The sequence below is a fragment of the Alosa sapidissima genome, chromosome 1 (assembly GCF_018492685.1).
Source record: "Alosa sapidissima isolate fAloSap1 chromosome 1, fAloSap1.pri, whole genome shotgun sequence".
In the NCBI taxonomy this organism is placed as follows: Eukaryota; Metazoa; Chordata; class Actinopteri; order Clupeiformes; family Clupeidae; genus Alosa; species Alosa sapidissima.
In genome coordinates, this window is record NC_055957.1 from 36,954,260 (window position 1) to 36,977,322 (window position 23,063).

The 23,063-nt window shown below is 41.7% G+C and overlaps 2 protein-coding genes across 9 annotated transcripts in view; one reads left to right on the plus strand and one right to left on the minus strand.

Annotated features, from left to right (window-relative positions):
• Positions 1-21,323, plus strand: part of LOC121679534 (high affinity choline transporter 1-like) — a 30,616-nt gene extending 9,293 nt beyond the window's left edge. For 2 of the 6 annotated variants that reach the window (XM_042058354.1, XM_042058334.1), the window contains exons 2-9: positions 12,664-12,875; positions 13,240-13,353; positions 13,995-14,150; positions 17,084-17,232; positions 17,991-18,134; positions 18,299-18,452; positions 18,597-18,814; positions 18,988-21,323. In XM_042058354.1, coding sequence (XP_041914288.1) covers positions 12,692-12,875; positions 13,240-13,353; positions 13,995-14,150; positions 17,084-17,232; positions 17,991-18,134; positions 18,299-18,452; positions 18,597-18,814; positions 18,988-19,527 — 1,659 coding nt within the window. In that variant the 5' untranslated portion in view covers positions 12,664-12,691 and the 3' untranslated portion in view covers positions 19,528-21,323. Of the gene's footprint in view, positions 1-6,646; positions 6,672-7,442; positions 12,083-12,663; positions 12,876-13,239; positions 13,354-13,994; positions 14,151-17,083; positions 17,233-17,990; positions 18,135-18,298; positions 18,453-18,596; positions 18,815-18,987 lie in introns of those variants that run through there. The other 4 variants (XM_042058325.1, XM_042058344.1, XM_042058305.1 and 1 more) reach the window with 4 other exon arrangements.
• Positions 21,324-21,362: 39 nt separating this feature from the next.
• On the minus strand, positions 21,363-22,151 carry LOC121679554 (thymosin beta-b-like). 3 transcript variants are annotated; one of them, XM_042058367.1, is made up of 3 exons: positions 22,023-22,151; positions 21,764-21,906; positions 21,363-21,556 (listed from the first exon to the last, which is right to left on the minus strand). In XM_042058367.1, exons 2-3 carry the CDS (start codon positions 21,861-21,863, stop codon positions 21,525-21,527), a joined length of 132 nt encoding a protein of 43 aa, XP_041914301.1. In that variant the 5' UTR covers positions 21,864-21,906; positions 22,023-22,151; the 3' UTR covers positions 21,363-21,524. The 3 variants fall into 3 exon arrangements, with proteins under 3 accessions (XP_041914301.1, XP_041914310.1, XP_041914318.1); XM_042058376.1 differs by having other exon boundaries at positions 21,764-21,909; positions 22,023-22,144; XM_042058384.1 differs by having other exon boundaries at positions 21,764-21,887; positions 22,023-22,067.
• Positions 22,152-23,063: the final 912 nt, after the last annotated feature.

The following is a 23,063-nucleotide window of genomic DNA, read 5'->3' on the forward strand; positions in this document are numbered from 1 at the left end:
ATAACGGTTCGTAGCCTACTTCTCCTTGGGACAAGCACTTTTGAGTCTTGGAAAACACTTTTCCATTTACATTGGGATTTTGCGAACATTCAGAGTCAATAAAATGAGCCCTACATGAGTAACGAAATTGACAAGCAGATGTAAGTAAGCATGCTAAACTTGACATCCGAACAGTATCCTAAAGTTAGCTTTGAGATACTGCTTGATTGCATAACTTAACTTAGTTTGGTCTCCTCAATGTAGGCTACTATGTTGTGATGAGACCTTAGCAGAGTTAACTTTAATGCAGCAGTTTTGAACAAATTTGCGCAGCATGGCCACGATGCTAAGCGGATTTAATAGCAATTTAGCCCACCGTGTTCTATGCAATGCTTCTATGTGGCAACAACAATCCTTCAACAATCGTGAATATTTTGTTAAAGGGACACCAGGCAACGTTTTCGTGTTAATTAATCATCTTCGTAAGTCGGTATATGGTTAAATGACTCATTACGGGGCGAATGAAGGCTCTCTCGCCCGTCCCCTACTGCCTGTAGGAAGAATATCCCACTTGCAAGTTCGGTGTATCCTACCCGCCGACCGAAGCAGGATCAGTTTACAGCACAGAGGCAGGCTAACGAAACGCTAGAGATTGTTGCAAACATGTGTATAAGGCCTATTTACAACATAAACTGTCAATAGGCTATGCTGGCGACACAAATAAAATCTCCTTTGGAAACCAATGGCTTACGCCTTACAGTATCAAGCGGACTTAAACTGCCATATCGTGGTGAAAAGTTGTAATAAAATTCACGCAGCTCCATGAGTCAAGGAAAGCGCGAATGAAGTAGCCACTTCTAAATGGGACCCACTACACAGTAGCTTAAGGTGTGTTACTAAAGCAGCCATAATGAAATGAAGGAGTCATTGGATACTTCACACACACGTGCTTTTTAATTTCACAGACTACAACTACCAAGCAAAATAAACAGGCGTCTCAGTCTCACGCATGTATAGGCAAAACTGTATCAGACCGGTGTAACGTTGGTAAATCTTCCATTGCACAGAATGATTTTTGCAGCACGTGCAACAAATGACAGTCGAAAGATACAATTACAGTGCTGCTATCAATTTGCTTGGTATAACCGCATTTATAGTTTTCTACAAATGCAATCAATCAAATTGGCCTCCATCACTCAACCAACGCTAACGGTAACATCACCTAGGTCCTTATTGATATTATAAGATTAACGTACCTGCAGTAAAAACCAAGCATGTCCGATAAACATCCTCAGATTTATTTCGGCTTCAAGAAGAAACGGAAATTACATTTCATGTGAACATCATCCTATCCTTATTAGACGTTCTCTGCAGTAAAATACACTCCTTGTATGAAGCGTCCATTGTTTTTCCAACCCACTTTTAACTTCCAACAAAATGACGTCTCACTGCAACGACGCGCCATCTAGTGGACAAACGACTACTTATCGCCAATACTGGAAATGCAGCCATGATGATGATGATGATGAATATTTATTTTGGCTTTCTTTTAATCCTACTGAATTTGTAATTATGTATCGGCTGTTCTAATACCGATAGTATGTGGGCGCCTGTGTGTGTGTGCATGTGTATATGTGTGCACCGCCATCTACAGGCCAATGAGAGTACAGTCACTAAATGTACACATAACCTAATTTTTTTTAGACCCCCCCCATGGATGAAATTCTACGAAACTTGGCATACCCCAGGTCAATCATACACATAAAATTTGGTGCAGTTCTGAACATCTTAACTGAAGATAGGGGCGATTAAAGCAGAATAATATTGCATTTTCATTTTTTACCGTGGGTGCAAATCACAAATGAGTGATTATGGGCCAGATTGTTGTGGGCCCTTGAGACCAACATACCATAAAAGATTCTTCATCCTCAGTGCCACGGTTCAGGTAGTTATTTAGGAAAAACTGCTTTTTTTGCGGTTCAGGGGGCCCAGCACGGGGGGGAGTGTCCCCCGGGGACGAAACGAAAATTTTCCGTAAAAGTCTAGTGGGGCTACATACCCACCAAATTTCATGTGCCCCGGTGGTTCGGTGTCCCGGGTATCGTTGACCAAAAATTCAGGAAGTAGATGACGGGGAAAAAAAAAAAAACTTTGACAATCCCTATATGACCGCTTCGCTAGCGGCGGTCATAATTACTATGCTACATAGCTCAATATGGTGCATACAATTGATTTAGAATGTTGGGGGGAGATGGGGGGCACTGTCATTGTTTCTGCCTGCAGGACACCTGCAGTGTAATGGTGATACTACGATAGCAGTTATGTGATATGTAAAACTAGGCTTTCAGCTCAGATCTGTGCGCGTTCTTGGTGTCAATCGTGAAACGTGGAGACGCACGAATACTTTCGCATTTATGAGCGATACCATAATAGACTGCGGTCATTTTTAGTGTCTAACCTATAACATCAAATACATTGATTGTCATCAGATGGTGTATGGCATGCACATCCATAGTGGCATATTTGCAACACCTGCGAGATCCAAAATGTTTGGAGAGGCGGATCTCTGTCTGTAAGATATATGAGAGAATCTTACACGTGAGAACTTTGTTTTTCAAGATAATTGATTGGTCAATAGGCTGTAGTTTTACACGATTTGAGCTATAACTTAGCACATAACCTGCTCCCGGCCAAGTTTGGTTGGCAGCATAATGTGATGCAGCGACACTAAAACAGAGCCAGTTTCGTGTCACAGCATAACTTGGCTATGAGCACAACATACCTCGCTAACCCACTAATCAAGCTTCGTAGTATACCCACAGGTTAGAACACATTCTTGAAAGCCTTGAGAAGGAAGATAATCATCAGTGTTTTGCTGCTCTCTGTTGACTACAGTTTCACACCTGCTGGTTAAATTCAAGCTAATCAGAAGAAAACATGGCAATTTAGTAGTCGGCTGGTAACTTACAACATAATTAAATGAGTCAAATGAAAATTCTAATAGAAATGGCATTTAGATAGATAGATAGTGTGACGGGGCTACTAGCCATCGTCACGGCAGCGAGGCGCTGCCTACTATGAGAGACATTTAAATGTGTGCATGCTATGATTTCTGGGTTTTAATGATTATTTAGGCTGTTCATATACTTTTTGGTTATGCCAAAGTTCAGCAGATATGCTAAATCTTCAGTAGATGTCTAGATGCGTAGACTTATTTATTGGCTGTATTAGCTTGTTTCTGTGGGTCTCCCGAAACACCCCTGTGCTGCTATGATGCATTGGTTTGATCCAATTACAGGAGTGCAATCAGGCCCTATTTAAACCCATGCCTGTAGGTGCTTGGGGGAGAGAGCTGCAATTTGAATAGGCTTAAGTCTTGAGAGCTGGTCTCATGTGTGTAGCCCAAGTGACTAGCTGTGAAGTCCATTGCGCTCATCTTTTTATTTGAATATTATTGTATTGTTTTGACTATCAAGTCTTTTGTTTTTCTTTCTTTATTGAGAAGTATTTTATTTCTCCTTAGTGCTTTATTCACATTAACTTACATTACCATTGCCCTATGTTGGCCTTATTTGGGGAATTAATAAAATCCCATCTTCCACCTTGAATCTTTGAGTGCTGTTCCATCTACCTCACAACCGCCCGACACATCTACCCTTAACATAGATAGATAGATGAAAATATAGATATACTTCATTACTACACATTTGTTGAGAGATTATGTCCTTGAAGCCTTTTAGGTTCCCCTCAGATAAAGTCCTATCGCTGGTTAGGCAAACACATATTTGAGTATGCACAGAAGCACAGACACACCCAGGAATCTGGCTCAGGTGTCTCATCTTGTTCAGCCAATGCAACCAATGAATGAGATGATGGATTAGAAAACAACACGATGTAGTGTATAAGACAGGGGAGTGATGTTCCTAGGACTATATAGTTTGCATTTCTCTCTTTGTGTGTGTGTGTGTGTGTGTGTGTGTGTGTGTGTGTGTGGGGGTGGTGCCTCCCCTGCCTAGTATGGCAGACCCATACAAGTAGCCCATACAAGTAGTAACAGTTGTGTAACAGTTGTGCTTGAGTTGAGTTACTGTTTTTGTCTATGTAACAGTAAATGCATTCCTTGAGGTGATACAAATACACAGTTAACATTTGAGGAGCACTGACATAAAAGTGTGGAGGGAGGATGGGAAGGAGAAGGGTAGAGGTAAAGGCCAAGACCGAAGGGAACAGAAACATGACCACAGTCAGGCCTAGTCCACACGTACCAAACCAATCTTTTTTTCCTCCGTCTTCCCTGGAACCGTATCAAGCATATTTGCGTGCAAACGGATCCATCTCAACACGACTCAACACGTTACTTCATACCCCAGGCCTATAGGTGGCACTGTTTCTTTACAGAAATTGACCGCAGGGCTCTACACTAACATTTTTTTCCAGGAGCACTTGTGCGCCCAAGTTAAAACATTTAGGAGCACAGACCAAAATTTGGGCGCACAGTCACTTCTGTACTTAACTTACACATAATCTAGCATTACACTGCAGCTAACAGTTAAACATGCCAATGCAACAATTGCAAATATTAAGAATGACTGACAACATTTAGGCTACAGGAAACAGGATTTTAAAGATCAGTGCCTACTTTATTTTCAGTCTGTTCTATTTTCCTACATTTTGTTAATGTAAAATAATATAATACATTGCCATATTTGCATTTAGTCTATATATCAAGTATCCTGCCAAAGGTAGGCTAATTTATTTATTTGTGAATCCATCTGTAGCTAATCCAAATATGCCCATGGTGACCTATCTGACTGCATACTGCCTAATACTACTACTAAAACAGTCCATTTTCTCTTCCACAAAACCCAACATAGGCTATCAAGGATATATATTTTTTTTTATCCTTTTATTTTATTTTTTTAAATATCTGCATTGATGGGGGCAGTAGGCAAACGTTAGGCCTACTTTCGTTTTGCACTTCAGCTTGTATTCGGTGTAAACAAACAAGCATGCGTGGAAGCCTGGAGTTATCAGTAGCGTACCTTTGAATAAAATATATAAAATATATTTTGCACTTTGCAGCCAATACGTCAACTGGTCTAAAAGGCATGTTAGGCTACCTTTCCTTCTCTCACTGCATTCTCAGAATCTCATCCTGTTCCTCCTATATCCGATGAATTCGGTGGATAGAAGAACTAATTTCTTCAATCTTTGCATCTTGGCTGGCTAGTCTAACTTTCCGCTTTTTCTGCGCGCTCTTGGATTTGATAGAAGCGACTACTAGCGAGTCACAACGCGAAACTGCTAACGTTGATGGGAGGTGTAGTTTTTATGCTGCATTCGCGACGTGATTCTATGGTTTGCACATGTTTCTCGATGTTGCGGTGTATTTTGTAGACAAACATTGACATGTTTAGAAGTCATTCGCACCAGTGCGCCTAAATATTTTTTTGCACTCGCACGCCATCATTTTTACTAGCATGTGCGAGTGAAATGGGCGCACTGTAGAGCCCTGCCAAAACTTGCGCTTTACAAACAGACAGAATAGGCTACGACAAAATGGCTAGTGCAAGGAAACCAGAATTGTTTGTGTGGACTGATGGTGAACTGTCAACTGTAGTCAACTGTAAAACTAATAAACTTTATTTTACAGTTTGTGAAGGGTGCAGTCCAGTCCTTTATTTGGCTTACGCAGGTAGGCTTACTAATCACCTGTACTTTCTTTGGTTGTAGGATAGTCCGTGATTCACATTAGTTTTGGCTATCACCGCAATTAGGCCTAGGCTACTAAACGCAAGGCTTACCCAAGTTCTAGGCTATTCTGTCGCCACATTTATAATATTGCTATAAAACCTTCGTTAGTAACAGTCAATACTTTTGCCTGCATCAAATCGCGCATTCGCATATGTGCTACCATAGGCTGTGAGTTCTAAGCGTCTTTGTAGGCCTATGCTTATATGTGATTTCACTCGACTGTGAATGCATGTATGTTGTAAGACATGTAAAATAAATGAATGACACTACGCACAAATTAATGTAGCCTAAACTTACACCGCACTTTCCTAATAACTTAAGTTCTCTCGCGTCACTGACAGTAGCTAGAATGCATAAAAAAAAAACACAAGGAAAAACAGTGTTCAGTCCACCAAGTCATAAGCTATCGGAGCTGCGCAGCACCAGTTGTGATATTTATCTTACAGATTGTAATCGTAGGTAATGTCATGTATGAAAACTAGTATTGTTAGGCAATACTATAAGTGCAAGTCCAGGGCAGCTGAGGTGTGGCGATGACATCATTGATACACGAGCAGGATGTGCGGTTTCGCTGTCTAAACGAATTCAAACGGGCTACGGTTTCAGATTTTTCCACTCTGGGACCAGGTTTCAGAAAAGTGCTGTTTCGGGCAGTGCGTTTACAGGATTCGTTTGGACGCTCGGCCAAGAAGCAAAACCTCTGCGTTTAACCTAAAAAGCGTCTCCGTGTGGGCAGGCCCTCAGTGAATATCTCTCTCTGCATCTCTCTCGTTCTGACGTCACCCCTCCCCCCATTTCTGGTCCGCCAGAGCCCAGCAACACAGGAAGAGGCTCCTTAAAGGCACACACACGTCTTTGTGAAACACACTCGCTTCTTGTGCAGACTTTCCTCCAAAAATCCTATTTCTTTATCCCGAGTCTGTCAAGTGTTAAGCTCGGTAAGTGCATGTGTTATAGTTTTAAGTAGCACATGTTCGATTGGAATTGTGTTGTTTTGATTGGGTAGTGGTGTGTGATGGTTTTGAGTACATGTAGATATGTTTTGCCTCTCGTTTTTTGTTTTGTCTGTGTGACGTGGGCATCACTAAGATTTCTGATTTCTGATAATATTCTGATTTCCCCAGAAATTATGCTTTGTTGACTCAGCCTACTTTCAGAGTTAAACATGTTTTCTGATGTAATATTGTTTATTGGTGAAGGTGCTTCACAATATTAGTCTCTATTTGACTTAATTTTACATCAACATCAGATGTTAACCTATATGTGATACTGCTCAGTTTATAAATGCTTTCAGAATGTATGAAAGGTATGAGCACTCTTGGACGCAGTTTGTTTGCCAAAAATGTAAATAACTATTTCTGTTTTGCTTTCCCTGCTATTGCGTATTGTCAAACACTGTATTCAATTTCACCCCCTTTGTTATAGTAGACCATGAACAAAAAAAGATTATTAAAAAGATTAATCCTATTTTTTATTGACGGATCTCAGTATAATCTGTTTTTTTATTGGAGTGTTATTGTAGTGTTATTGTATGTTTGGAGCACATTTTAGCATACTCCCTGTGTGCCAATGAAAACCAAAATAGCTTATCGCTTGTTTTACCAAAGACAGACGGAGGGGTTGGTGGAGGGGGGGGTGAGAGAAGAGGAAGGAGGTAATAAAGGGAATGGGGGGGGGGTTGTTTTTCAGCTGGGTAAATGCTGTGGCAAATACAAAGGGTCTGTAACTTAAAAGTCAATGAACAGCAAGCAAAAAAATGGGAAATAAAAAGAGAGGAAAACAGTCTCTATCTCTAATGGGGAGTAGATAAGACTGACACGGTAGAAAGCAAGCATGATTGATGGGTGTTCGAAGTCCTTCTTTTGGACCTACAGTATTTCAAATTAAGGTTGACGTATGTGTGGTGTAGACAGATTGAGGGGCACTTTTCTTAAGATGTAGATGTTAGGAGATTGATCGTTTATCCAGAGGACAAATCTGTGTGGCTGTCGGAGCTTTGTGAGTAGGTCCTACACACATAATTGGTAAAGTAAAAGCAAACAAGGAAATTGACAGGAGGTCCAATCAGAGGGGCCCAGAGACTCCCATCTATCTTCTGCTTGATTCATAGTCCCGCCCACCTGCAGCATATATAGTGGCATGGCAGAAGGTCTTCTAGAGCCTTTTCTGTTGATACAGTGATAGCTGATGCTGATTAGAGATATTTGGCCCCTGAAGAGCATCTGTGAAACTTTGCTGTGACTCATTTTTCTCCTGCCTGCTGCCTGTGACTGTCAAGTCCCCCGTTGACAGAGCCTCTCCATTCCTCTCATTGACTTTGACTGCTCTCTGACCACTGAGTACAGTAGGACACTTTCTCTTTAACTCCTAGGTATGTATGCGTAGATGTTTACATTGAATAGCTTTTCTTATTTTTCATGTCCATGTTGAAGAGATGTGTTGTTTCAGTATTACTGTTTCACTTTTCCCCATGAGAGCCAGCAGGTCCACTTGTGTCCCTGGCAAGAGACTCTTTTAATCAGTCTCATGGGTCTTACCATTTTAGCTTATTAAAGCTAAAGCTCTTTTATACTGTAATGCTATGTCATTCATTCATGTTGTTTGTTTAGTTTTACTTGTTGTATTCTTTACTTTCTTGACTTTGAAGACAAAAAGTTCTGTCATGTTCAAAGTGATTGTTAGGCTTTATTTGTTGTCTGTATAAAGACCATGGATCCAAAAACATAGATAACTTTCACTGATTACAGTGTCCTGCTCTTACCCTGAATACTTGTGTGTGTATTTTTTGCCTCTGAAAAACATGGAGGAGGTGGTGTGGAGGGAGGGAGGGAGAGAGAGAAGGATATCTTTATGTTCTTTTTGTGAGTGTATGTGGGTAGAGAGGGTGGCACATCTCTTATCCTGTTTTTGGCAGTGATAAGAGCAGCTTAGAGTGTGGGGCCCCTAGGAGCCGAGCGTGTTTGTGTAGGGGGGAAAAAACTCTCTCTGAGGGACTTCTAAAAGGATGTCATTTGTTTTTCGGGTGATATGATACCAGAAGCATGTGTCTGTGTGTGTGAGCAAAGCCCTTCTTTTTTTTCACTTGGAGTACTTATGGGATTGCCTATATCTATAGTACCATTGAGTGGTTGGTATTTACTGGTTCTTTTAGGGAAAATATGAAGGTTTGTTGAATTGAATGGCCTGATAAAATGAGAGACTCAACTAATATGTAATGTATAAGCTGTATTGAGTTTACTTACTTCATCATGAATTGATGTATTAAAATAGATTACACTTTGTAGATATAGGCTGGGTGTTGTTTTCAAATCTATTTCTTTTGCTTTGGACGAGTTTTAACTTTTGCATTCCATAGGTCTTCCAGCAGTTTCTTTGAGCCTAGTGTGATCTGGAGAGAGCAAGAGAGAGAGAGAGAAAGAGAAAGAGAGGGAGAGAGAAAGTGGAGTGAAGAGAGAGCGAGAGAGTGAGAAGTGCTTCAGTACTTTTCCATTAGCAGAGGCGCAGAGCACATAGAGGAAGTGAAGGTCCTGAAACAGTCCTCACTCTCTTCAGGCAAAGGTGTACAGCCTCTGACATGTAGCGTTAGAGTCATTATTGTCTGTCATTGGCTCTGTTTGTCTCACCACATACACCCATAGTCACTCAGAGAATTTTGGACTGTGTTTGTGTGTGTGTGCGTGCATGTGTGTGTGTGTGTGTGTGGTGTGCGCGCGCGTATGTGTGTGCGTGTGTGTATGTAGTAGAGCAGACAGAGGCAGTAATGTGATCGTTCTGATCCACTCCGTCAGTAACCTGGATCAGCTGTCTGAGTGGAATAATAGGCTTGCCAGTTCATGTGACAACTGTGTTGCACTGGTCTGTTGCAATAGGAAAAGTACTGAAACCTTCTCCTTGAAAGAAGCTTTTGTTTAGGTGATTGAAACAGGCAAATCTGTCTGGAGGAACCCCAAAATAAAAGCTGATCTAGTGAAATGTAACATGTAAATATATCAGTATAAAATGTACAACTTCATATAATACAGCCACAGCAATATAGAAATTATACTTATATACTTTAAAAATATAAATAAGATATTTATCTAGTGATAGTTGTGTGTGAGTGAGTGTGAGAGGCCTGGGGAGGTATAGGGTGATCTCTTTATGGGCTGTGCATGGTAACTGGAAAGAGCTAAATGGCCTCTACTTGAAGGTTTTAAGAAAAAGACCCTCTCTGGTCTGGTCCCAGCCCCGACCGGCCCCACAGCTCATTGCAATGAATGCCACATTGTAAGAATTTTCCACTTGCCGTTTGTCTTCAAAGTTTTTTGTAAACACAGGAGGCGGCAGCACGTACTGTAATCTTTTTTTCTTTTTTTTTCAAGCATCTGTTAGCTTTTCACCCTGCCTCTCCCTCTCCCTCATATGTGTGAACGAGACAGCGCACATTGGTGTAGCATAAATGACTCGTCTGAGATTTTTTGCACACCAAAAGTGCTTCACCAGAAGCATGTGTAATATAGTTGTGAAATGTGGATTTGGGGGGAGGGAGGGGAGAGAGAGAGAGATGGAAAGGCATGGATAACTTTGTGGCTGTGTGTCACATAATGAATGGAAATGTGTACTCAAACTGTCTGGACCAAACTAGAGCAGCTGTGTCTCTCGTGTCTCGTCTGTGTCTGTCTTGCCTTGCCGTTCGTGTTTTGAGGCCACATGCGAGGAATCAATACAGACTGGCTGCGTACAACTGACCTGTTAGATGTCGCCCCTCCAGTTCTACAACTCACACCAGCCTGGGGAATATCTCCCCGGCATCAGAACTCTGGCTGCTAACACACACACACACACACAAGTATTACTTTTAACACGTTGGTGGGCTTTCTTTGCCCTTCTCAAGGGTATAGTACATGGCATCGGATGCCCCATCAGGTTGGCGTCAAGGTCGACTGTGTGTGAGTATGAGAGTGTTTCGTCCATTGGTCAGTCGGTCACTGGCAACGGCTACTCTGATGAAGATCAAATGCTTCGCAGCCTTTCCTGAGCTCAGTGCTAGGAGCTTTATGGTGCACAGCTCATAGACTACTTATCTAAAGCAAACATTTCCCATGAGGACACATTCATAAACTGTTCCAAATGACATCAATCTCCGATCTACATGGCACAATACAATTCCATGGGTTGCATGGCTCCAAGAACGCACACAAGACAAACAGTATGCTGTACAACATGTAAACATGTAATTTGGTGGGGTAACTTTCCAGGCATTTCCTCCAAAAATGACTGAATTGATGAGTTGGTTATCAAATCCCATTGTTGCATGCTTCAAAGTAATCCAAACCAAGGAAGTTTTGATGGTTTTCTGTGTGAGACGTTTGCCCACAGTGATAAAAAGGTGGACTGAGCGCGGATGGGTCGTGGGGGTAAGCCATCATGGTTATGGTATGTGAGCTATTTGATAAATGCACATTGCCATATGCACACTATCACGAGCAGCAGGGGGAAAAACACCCCATTTTACAGCTGACCGGGCTAGAGAGAGCCTTCTTGGCTACATCATCCTTTCTAATGCACAAACACAAACATACATATAGATGCACACATTCCTTTTGCTGAATCTCAGAAATTCTTCTTTCTTTTTTCTTCTTGTGAAAAACAGATCTCTCTCTTTTGAAGGGTGGGGGGGATGTTAATTCATATAGAGTCTCTTTTTTGCAGTGTGAGCCAATCTGTCCATTGGGCGTGGGCTTCACGGCTACAGAGCCACTGGTAAATGTAGTTCTTAATGTGTCACAGCGGTGAGTGCACTGTTATCTTTCAGATTCATTCTCTTCTGTTATTGAACCCTACAATGATCACGTTTAACAGTAAACAGGAAAAGAATCAGTTGACTATCCATCATATTTTGTTTTCAGTGACTTCATAAGGAGATAATACGGTAAAGTTTTCTATACTTGTTTGACATTTCAAGTTTGTTATGTCATGGGTGGCTTCTTTTGGTAGCTACTTTGATTCTTATTTCCTTCAGACCACGCACACACACACAATCTATCTTCAGACCTTCCCTATCCTCCACTTTGTGAAAACCCAAACTCACATACATACACATTTACCCATACATGCACCCATACACACACACACACACATACACGCACACACTCACACACACAGATACATGCATCTACATTCACCCAACCTTTCTCTGTCTCGCTCCTATTAACTTGATTTGTCGTAATTGACTTAATGTGGCTAAAACGTTTTGCTCTGCAAGTCTTGCTCACGGCCTCTCCTCAAGGTCCAATCGAACCTTGTGCCATCTGCCGCCCCTCCTTCGAAGAGAGGCGACCGCCATTTTACCTCCACTGTCAAGGCGCTGGTGAGATCCCTCCCACTCCCCTTCGCCCCCAACCCCAAAAGTGCTTTCCCCCTTTCTCCATCATTAGAGGGCCTTCTTCCATACAAGAGTAGCTTCTCCTGTCTCCAGCAGCACACATACACTACCTCTCAGTTTTTCATTCCAACCTAGGGCCATACCAAACCTGCTTTGACCTTTGACCTCTGCACAGCGACTCTTTTCAAAATGTACTGTTTGTTCCTTTGTTTGTTTACATGTTCTAATTTACTTGTTTTGCTTGGTAGTTCTTGCACGTCATGAATGAATTGCAGCAAACTGTTTGAATGTTACTACGACTTAAAAGGCAGTTTTTTTTCTATGCTAGCCCATACCTCGCTTGTTCCCAAAATATACTTTTGTGTCTTGCTTCTGTTTGATGGAGCCAAAAGTGCCAAAGCACTGGCATCAAGCCTCTGGTGTCAAACTTTATTTAAACAAAATTCTATCTTTTTTTTTTACATTTGACAAAGAAAATGCCAGACTGCATGTGAGTTTAATGAATGTTAGAAGTAAAAAGCTAACTCTGGGATGTTTCCATATGCTTCTTTTTTGCCAACCTATAGGAAAGGTTACTTAACCAAAGACGTGACAATGACGTTGAACATTCCGGGTCTGGTTGTCATGGCCTTGTTTTACCTACTCATTTTGGGAACTGGTATCTGGGCATCCATGCGATCTAGAAAAGAGGAGCGCAAATGCACTGGGGATGGCATGGAGATCACACTACTAGCTGGGCGAAACATCAACTTCCTGGTGGGAATCTTCACACTAACAGGTGAGATTCTGCCAACTCTGGTCAACCAGCAACAATGGCATAAGTAGCTGCAATTATTGCTATTATTTGTTCATACTTAGCAACAGTACAGCTCTCCATACCAATCAACAAGAGTGAATAGCAGTCTTTTTGTGGGATTTGAACACTTAGAAATCACTGGTCTTCTTGGTCTTGCACTTTATCAGTTTGACCCGGTCACTGCCTGTGCCTGGTCTCAGCTTACTACACTCAGATCTATTATTGATATAGGAAGAATGAATGATTCAGACTGAAGTCACTGTTTACCCTCAGAACAGGTAGTCTAACATAACCACATGTCTTCAAGAACCTGCCTCAAACAAATCCTTGACCTTGTGTGTTGCAGCTACGTGGGTCGGTGGAGGTTTCATCCTGGGCATCGCTGAGGCTGTGTACAATCCCACTCTCGGTCTGGTGTGGGCCCTGATGCCCGTGCCCTACGTCCTGACCTTCTTCTTGGGTGAGCATTTGACATTCTGACCTGACAGCCAGAGAACTGGGGTCACACAATACTGATACTGAAACTAATGCGTTGGAAAGGGAGATCACATCAAGTCAGAGCAAGATGCACACAGACAGATGGACAGCTAAGGGAGGAGGGGGGGGGGGGGTGCATTGGGATTCCCACTGGGTCTGTTTAGTATGTCCTCCCTCTGGAGATGCACCTAAAATAAGCCTTTGCACCATTTGCTGGGATCGAGTGGCTGCTTTTGGTGTTTAAGTGTGGTCAAAACTGACCAGACTGAACAGGTGCCGACTATAACTGACTATGACTGTCAACCCATACCCAACTTCAGGAAGAAAGGAAGGAGAGAGAGAAAGAGAGAGGGGGGAGAGAGAGAGATACTGTTTATAGTCTTGTTTTTCTTGTTTGTCCACTAGTGCTCAATTGTATTGGTCATTCAAAGACCCTCCCCCTCCCTTGTATCGTAAGAAAATACACATTATTTTCGTGTTAGTCAGTCAGTCTGTTTCTCTGCTAGTTTGTTTTTATCATTCATCTATTTACACAGGCAGTGCAAAGGAAACACCTGCTAGCTAGCACAGAGTGTTTTTATTCTACTTCTAACACCCCCCCCCCCCCCCTTTTGTCTCTCCCAGGTGGCTTCTTCTTTGCCAAGCCGATGAGGGCAAATAACTACTTGACAATGATGGACCCCTTCCAGCTGAAGTATGGAAACATTCTCAGCAGCCTGCTTCTATTCCCTGCCCTTGTTGGAGATGTGCTGTGGGTTGCACGCACACTGGTCAGCCTAGGTAAACAACTTTTAAATAGTCAAACACTTCAAACATGGAGGTTTATGAATGTGTGCATTCAGTTCATGGAAGATTTCCTGGCAAAATTTGGGGGAAAAATATAAATAACTGCAATGCTCTATGCAAAATATGCTAGGAGAGATGCACTGCATATGACGTGACAATTGGTTGTTTTCTTTTAAAACAAAATGGCACATAAATTTAACCCAGAGCAGAATGAATGTTTGCCACAGCGCCAGAGCCACTCATAACCATAAAATCCCGCAAGTGATTGCAGTGAACTAACTTAACTGTGAAAGAATTTCTTACACAGAACTTAAAGGTTTAAATGAAACCACAGTACACATTTACGAAGTATCTCTGGGTTGGACTCTCTACTTGTTGTTTGGTATGCTGTGTAAGATGTGTATGTGTGTGTGTGTGTGTGTGTGTGTGTGTGTGTGTGTGTGTGTGTGTGTATGTGTGTGTGTCTGTGTGTGTTTCTAAAATGGTTAGTTCCGGTCCTTAATTATGATCGGCTGAATCACGTCCGATGCCGTTGTATAATCAACAACCTCACAAGTTGACCGCATTTCGTTCTATATTACTGTGCTACCACAACTTGATAAAATAGTTTGAGTTGCTGCGTCTCGACGTTGCTTGGCAACCATTCTGATAGAGGATATATCATTCTTGGAGGAATGATCTATGAATAAATTGTTATATTTGTCGTTGCTGTGCCTTTATTTTATGAAATCTTGCCAGATATATGTAGTACAGTAACCGTTTTAGAAAAGCAATATGCCACTCGAGTCCGTAGGTTGCACTGATTATAGAACAGCTAAGGGGGGTTTAGGCACACCGTTTGCACATCGTGCCTAACAACACCCCTTAGCTGTTCTATAATCTCGGGGTTTATTGCTTTATTGTAAGATGTGTGTTTAACTTTTTCTGTTTCACAGCATTTAATATGAGTATAGTGAAGGAGCAGCCTGTTGATTGTGAAAGAGGATTATTTCCCGTGTTCTGTGTTACAAAGAAGGGTTGTTTTTGTTTTCTTTTCTTTGATATGTGTATATGTATTTTCCACGAGGATTAATTGCCAAAATGGCAATAAATGTGCAGGTCTAGTTTGCCTTTTCAATAGGAAGTTTCATTTAGGAAGTACAAACTTGTTAACAGGTCATGGCGAGTTTGGTCTAAATAATAGTTCAACGGTAAATACCCTACTCTATTTTATAAATAAATTAATATTCTAAATATATTTTACATGGACAAATAGTTATGCTACACATATTTTGTAGCATACCAGTTTGATTAAACACATTTGAAGGAGAGTAGGATGAAATGTTTATTGTTAAGAACTGAAATGAGTGTAGTTGGTAGACTTTTTACTCAGTGCCTTCTGTGCTCGCCACTAAGGAAAGAAAGAGCACTCCAAATTCTTCAGTCGAGGAAAACATCCCCCTTGTGACGCCCACCATGTGCAATCAATAAAGCACAATTATGGGTTATCAAATTTCTCCTGCTATAGAGAACAGAGAGACCCAGTCACAGAGCAAAAACAACCAAACAAGAAAAACAATAACAGGGAAAAGATTAATAGGGAACATTCTTAGTTTGAGTTAATTGGTCCATATTTACAAGTTTCGTCCCCTATCTCTCCCTCCCTCACTGTCTCACCCCTCCAAACTTCCACAGTTCACTTAAACTCAAGATGAAAATCCAAGATGAAAATCCTCCATAGCTACACTTCTGAAATGCCCTTTGTAATTTTCCACTGTGCTGGTCCAGGCTTTTGGAGAAAGACAGGTGGACTCCTTTCCACAAACTCCCTGAGAATCATTCTAGAGAATCATTCTATTTTTACATTTCCCAGTAATCTCTCATGCACACCCACACACCTGACAGGCCAACCACCCTTGCTGTTCCCTGCTTGTCTCTTAGTGTAGGTTTCTAACGTTCAGAGAGGTTTCACTCTGTCTTGCAGGTTGTTGTTGTTTTTCTTTCAACTGATCTCAGTTAGTTAAAAGAAAGAACAGGGAGCCCTCACCTTCTCCCCTACCTCTCGCTCGTTCTGTTAGCGACTATGCCCATGTGATACTTTTCTGTTCAAGGGGCCTTGTTTTGGTGCAGCTGCGTCTGGGCTGGCGGGCATCTTGCTGGTCGGTGGACTGTCCAGGTAGTGACGCTTTGCTTTGCTTGTCTGAGTCAACAGTTCTCTTTTAGCCCTCTTGAGATTTTGTTCTGTTTCCATGGTGACTGAGCAAGTCTCACAGGGAGACAAAGGAACTCTGTGACTCACAATCAATAGGCTGCATTTTATTTTTCATTATAGTCTGTTTATTTTAATTTACCTTTTGTTCAGTTATGTTTATTACATGATGTTGTTTTTGCTCTTAGGAAGCGTACACTTGTGCGTCTTTTCAAAGTTTACTTAAACAACAAAGTAGTGGGTTTTGTATATGTGCACTTATGTTTAGATGTCTCTTTAACAGTGCTTTTGTCTTAAAAACTGTCTTAGAGATGGAGTAGTCTTTTCAAACTAAACTTAACCCAGCTCAGAACAGTGGCTAACATACAGTGTCAGGTTGCAGTCATAGTATCGTAGTAGTCATTGTAGTCAGCTAACCCCATAAAGTATTCATCTGTAGTATTTTGTTTCTGAAATCATATTTCTTACCTTAACCCAAAACATGTATCGCGTGAATGAACAGTCAGCCCCAGGGCATCTGCATGGTTTTCTTACTCATACAGTCAGGAATGTGAGTTTAAGAGCTGGGTAGAGGTTGTCTGAATGGATGAGTATCTGTGTCTGTGTGTCTGTGTGTCTGTGTGTGTGTGTGTGTGTGTGTGTGTGTGTATGCGTGTGCGCGTGTGTGTGCACGTGTATGAGTGGTACATTATCTTGAGATGGCTTTACTTAACTTCATATGGGTGGTGCTGTATTCCAGGTGGGACGATGAGTGTGATTCTGGACCTTCCATACATCTACTCTATTCTGATCTCCTCTGTGGTGGCCATCCTCTACACGCTGCTCGGAGGCCTGTACTCTGTGGCCTACACTGATGTCATCCAGCTCATCCTCATCTTTGTGAGCCTGGTGAGTTTGCATTCAACTGCTATAACCAAGATTTTTCAGGGATATTATTACATGACCTTGAGAGGTACTAGTCATGTTGGGTTCACCTTTATTTGAATAAATGTAAATGCACCAGGTGGAGGATAATGCAGAGAAGCAGTAAGCTGCTACAAGCATACTGTTGCTAGCTGCTACAAGCAATCTCTCACCAAAGTATGGCAGGTTAATCCACTGCAAAAAGCATGTAGCAGCATGACAAAACATACTTGTCAGCCAAGCAGAGCATTGTGAAAGTTCAGGGATTTAAAAAGCCTTCAAACCTGATTTATGTCTCTACTTCAAAGTCCTGCTTGTCATTTAAGATTTGTACCTGTTAGCATGCCATGCAAACCAGCCACTGGGCCCCTGAGGAAGTGTGTAGCACAGCTAGGGTCAAAATGTTTCAAAGGCCTTCTGGCGAGTTTTGTGGAAAGAACTTACAAATATGACATAACCATCATTTAAGGCATTTTAGTGTTAAAAAACGATGGCACTTACAACGCATGAATATAGTGTGATCTGAGTTATTTGGGCCCTATTCAGATATCAGGGGTGGAGAACATACAGGAACATACAGTAGTAGTGACTTCACACAGAGGCTTGAACTTCAGGGCCCCCTGGGCCTGGGCCCGGTAGGCCCGTTCAGTAATCCATCCCTGGTCACAGCAGGGAAAGCCAGTTTGGATTTATGTTTCTGTCTACATTTTACTACATTTGTTTTCTTCTCTGGTCTCTTGCAGTATGTCTGTGTGCCCTTCATGCTGACTAACCCCATGTCAGTGGACATCTCCATCACGGCCTACAACGCCACCTTCCAGTCACCCTGGGTGGGCAAGTTGGAAACATCTGATGCCGGAAAATGGATCGATGACTTCCTGGTGCTGGTCAGTAACTAGACCATCAATATTCCATTTTTATAAACATCTTGTCAGTGTCATTGAGACAAAGCTTGACTTAATCATAACAGTGCTGACTGTCTAGCAGTACCAGTATAAAATGTCATATTACATTTTCTTTTTTTATTTAACTTTTTATTTTTTTTGTCCAGGCTTTGGGTGGTCTGGCCTACCAGGCATTCTACCAGAGAATTCTGTCTGCGTCATCCTACACACAGGCCCAGATCACATGCTTCACTTCAGCTTTTTTCTGCCTCATACTCGGAATCCCCTCCGTGATTATTGGTGCAGTGGCTGCCTCAACAAGTAGGTTTCCCATTTCAACATAAACACAGAGACAGAGTTGTTACGTTTTGTTGTTAGATATTTCATACATTTCTTTGACATTAATTTGGTGCAAATGTTGCTTGTGGTGTGTTAAATGTGTTTTCTGTGGTCTCTTCACATTAGACTGGAACATGACCAGCTATGGCCTCCCCACCCCTTATGAGCGTGGAGAGGCGGGGGCCATCCTGCCCATTGCCCTGCAGTACCTCACCCCCAATTACGTCTCAATCATCGGGATCGGAGCTGTGGCCGCCGCCGTCATGTCCTCCATGGACTCAGCTCTCCTGTCCTCTGCATCACTTTTCTCCTCCAACATCTACAAGAACATCTTTAGAAAGCAGGTGAGGAGTGAGTTCTTACATAATAAATGAGCAGGGAGATGCAGAACCTGTTCTTCATGCTTATGTTGCCCTTGTGCTGTTCAGTCACATTGGACCACTTTTGAACATACTAAGGGGAATAATGCTCTTTCTTATTGTGTATTTTGTGTGTGTGTGTGTGTGTGTGTCTGTAGGCATCTGACCGAGAGATGCAGTGGGTGATCAAGATCAGTGTGATTGTAGTTGGTCTGGCCGGCACTGGTCTGACGTTCCTGGACAACAGCGTTCTGGTCTTCTGGATGGTGGGAGTGGACATGTCCTACACTATCATGTTTCCCCAGCTTGTGTGTGTCCTCTTCTTCAATCGCTCCAATGGCTACGGGGCCATCAGCGGCTTTATGCTGGGGATCGTACTGCGCTTCATGAGTGGAGAACCACTGGTTAACCTGAAGCCTGTCATTAAGTTCCCCGGTGGCCGCTTTGACGACAAGAACAACTTTGTCCAATGCTTCCCCTTCCGTACCTTCATCATGGTGTCGTCTGTGTTGACCATCATCATCCTGTCCTATGTCACTTCATACATTTTCAGCAAAGGTCTTGTCCCCGATCGCTACGATCTCTTCAAGATCAAGGAGCGCGCTAAGGCCTTAGTGAGGCCAGAAAAGAAGGGTTACAAAGAAGGGGAGAAAGTGCCCAGCGTGTCCAAGCAGCTTCTGGAGACCACCAGCTGTTAGAGTGGGGTGTCCAGATCTGGCGATGAGAGAAGAAATTACAGTCCATCTTGGATGCTGGTCCACTCAATCCACCCACAACTAAACCCAGCAATCAAACATAACACACAACCAACCAACCCGACAAACAAACGATACAAGCAAATTTCATGATTCTTTCTCATCTTTGTGCAAAGAGGGGAATAAGATCGATAGTGTGTCACAGTTCTCTGTTTTGAGATGTGGTACAAACTGAGACTTCTGTTCTCTTTAAAAATAGAGACTTTCAAAAGCATGGTTTACTGAAAGGTGGGTTCAAAATACAGACTTTCTAAAGTAAGGTTTACTGAAAGGTGGGAAGGTCAGCCTAGAACCTTACTGTACCTCTTGGGCTGTGCTGGGAGGAAGTCATTTGCAGTGGCATTACATATGTGAGACTCCAACCGACAGCTTTGCTTGCACAGTCCTGATCCTTCATGCACATTGCTCAGTGTGAATGCCAGTGAGACTCAATGAGTCACTCTAACATTGACTCCAGCTTGAGCTTTAACATGTGAGGTCCTCTCACAACTGAACTGATAAAAATTTAAATTTGTTTTTGTTTTCTTTTCTTGTTATTGGGTAGAACACAGAACGGCCAAGCCAAGCGAAACAGCTCAAATGAATCTTTCCAGCCGCGTTCCCTAGACAAACTCCCCAAGCCCTCAAGAAAAGAGTCTCCACATAGTTGTGGACTGTTATTCGCTGCAGGACTCTGGCCCTGGAGTTGAAAGCAATCTAATAAATCGAGTGAGAGACAAGAGGCGGCCAGATATCCCTACTCACCCTATGCAGTCAAGAAAAGCATGGCTACAATAACAGACCATACACAGCTTAAGAGTAGTGTTTTGTACAGTATACTGTAGTTTAACTATGGTCATATGTAAAGCGGTAGTTTACAAAGGGATCTTTGTTTCGGTCCCATCTTTATTTATGTTTTTATATTCAGCCAAGCGTATTGGTGGCTAGTGTGTCTAGCAACACAAGCCATTCAGAGACGGGCTATTGTTTATATTGTTCATTGACATCGATACATTTATTTTTTGTAACTAAACTGTATCATGAAATATAATTGTGTATGCACATTTAGAGATTTTGTTGTTTAGTTTATATACTGTGATCCAAATAATCAGCCTCTTTCCACCAAAGTGCTAGACTGTAGACCTACCGATTGTACTTTTACTGATTCTACCTTAAATGCAACATGTTAAACAAGTTCTTCCTGTGTGACCCATCAGATGATTTATTTATGTAACCGTAGAAAGGAAAGACTATTCTATTTCTCTATTGGGTTATTATTAGTCAAAGTAATTGATCATCTCAAGAGTGCAACAAGTACATGTAAAACATATGGAAGCAGGCCAAAAATAATTTGATGGTGCACTCATTGTTCCCATGATCAGCGGCTACATATTAAGAATCCTCAAAAACCCTTCCCAACCCCCCCCCCAAAAAAAAAAAAATCTTGATCAAAAAAAGCAGCACTCAATGACATTCATGTGTTCAATTTACTGTTTTTCAAAACAGTTTCTCCTTTTTTTAACCATGGTAGTTAAAGCTCCAGCAATAATGTTTCCCCCTGGTGTGATTTCAAAAATGTAAAATGCATCTACGTGTTTATACACACACACACACACTTGTTTTAGGGGGGAAAGGGGCTCATCAGTATTTGTACTTTTATGCATGTTGGACTTAAGGGTACTCATGTCTGTGGCAGTCTTATACATGCCGGACTGAATCCCTATGGGGTTGTTGATGGAATAAAGGTTGATTAAAAGTTACAAAGACTTTGACTTCTGATTAATGGACCACACACACAATTTCTGGCTCATAACTTTATTGAGCTATACAAGACAAATGCCCTGGCCAAAACAGGCCATGGCAGAGTAATCGCTGTAGCTCATTGCGAATTACTTGGTGCAAGGAACGTCGCTGGCCCTCTTCCCAGGACTGGAGTGTAACAGAGTCTTTGCACCTGGTCATCACACATCCCCTTGTTTCTCTTGTTGAATTGCTGCAGACAGTAGAAAGTGGCCAGCATCACAACCACATGCACACCAACATACCAGGCTACACATCTGCTTAAAATCCAAACTTAGAAACCTTTCACTACTTTGCACTCCTAATGAGTAACCCACTATGAAAAAACAAAACCGACGAAACAGACTCTAGAGTTACACCATGATGGTAGCCTAGGCCTATTCACACAGAGAGAACTCACTGTCTTTGGTTGGAAGGGTGTTCTTCTCCAAAGTCTCAGTTTTCTTCAGTTTGCTCTTGTCAAACTGAACAACCTCACTGATGTCTGGTTTGTCACCCATTGTAAGTAGTATGTTTTCCAGATGCTGATACACAATTACACCTCTGCTTTAAAGACAACATAAATGAACTGATAGGCAATACGATTAAACTGCTTTAATCCTATGTGGGCTAGTCTAACAATATTTGTTCAAAGGAATAGCTTGAACTTGACCTCTTACCTTAGGCCTACCTAAACCTCTGCAACCTGAAGAGAAACCGACAAAAGCTGAAATCTGAACATTTATAGAGCAATCAATTATGTCGTTACAAAATGGCTGTGACAATTTCACGGATCAATCATTAAATTAGCCTGCTTGGCTGTTTGGTTTAGCCCGTTAATAGGCTTTGCATTAGACCTCTGAAGTTCGCCTACAAAAAAGAACCAAAGCTCCCATCTTTGCCCATATAAGGAGATCCGGGTGTTAATTGGAGTTGCATTGCAAGTTAGCTCTGGGGTAGCAAAAATCGAAGTTTGCCGTAGCCTACCGAAGATCACATGAGCCACTTGAAGGCAGAGGGCAAAAGAGTGTTGAGCAAAACGTCTGCATTTCAGACTTATTCGTCCCCGCGAGAGTTTAACAGGTGTGATCATTAAAAAAGGAAAAATCGCAAGATAGCCTACCGGATCTCAAAGATGGCAGTTTTTTTGTAGGTGAACTTCAGAAGTCTACAGAAGCTACGCATGTCCAGGCAAACTAACTCATTTTGGAGCCAAAAATAGAATTATAAAATAATAATATTATAAAAGTTTTTTTTCAGCATATCATTTATATGAGGTGTCCAGAACAACATACTAAAAGTCCTAAAATCCTAGTTGAGGAAATATGTTTAATTCTCATCAATCCAAGATGTGTGTCATTAGGCCAGACTACAATACACCCCAATGGGGCTATTTTATTCCTTTGGCCTACTCCTATCAAAATAAAACTTTATACAATGAACGTATCCATGAAAAGTAAAACATTTTGTGTTACAAGTTTCTTTGAAAATGTATTTGAATATGCAAATGAGCTATACACTACCCAGGCTACCCAAAATATAATTATTATTTTTTTCCTTTACTCCTACCAAAATAAAACTACATGAAAAGTAAATCATTTTGTATTAGAAGTTTCTTTGAAAATGAATTTGTAAATGAGCAATATACTAATCGAATATGCCCAAAATACACCCTAATGGGCTTATTTTTTCCTTTACTCCTATCACAATCAAACCTCACA

Excerpts from the sequence above, each read along its gene's own strand:
- LOC121679554 (XM_042058367.1), bottom strand. The coding sequence starts at position 21,863 with ATGGGTGACAAACCAGACATCAGTGAGGTTGTTCAGTTTGACAAGAGC. Across the intron at positions 21,557-21,763 it reads CACCCTTCCAACCAAAGACA|CAATTCAACAAGAGAAACAA; the intron begins GTGAGTTCTCTC and ends TACTGTCTGCAG.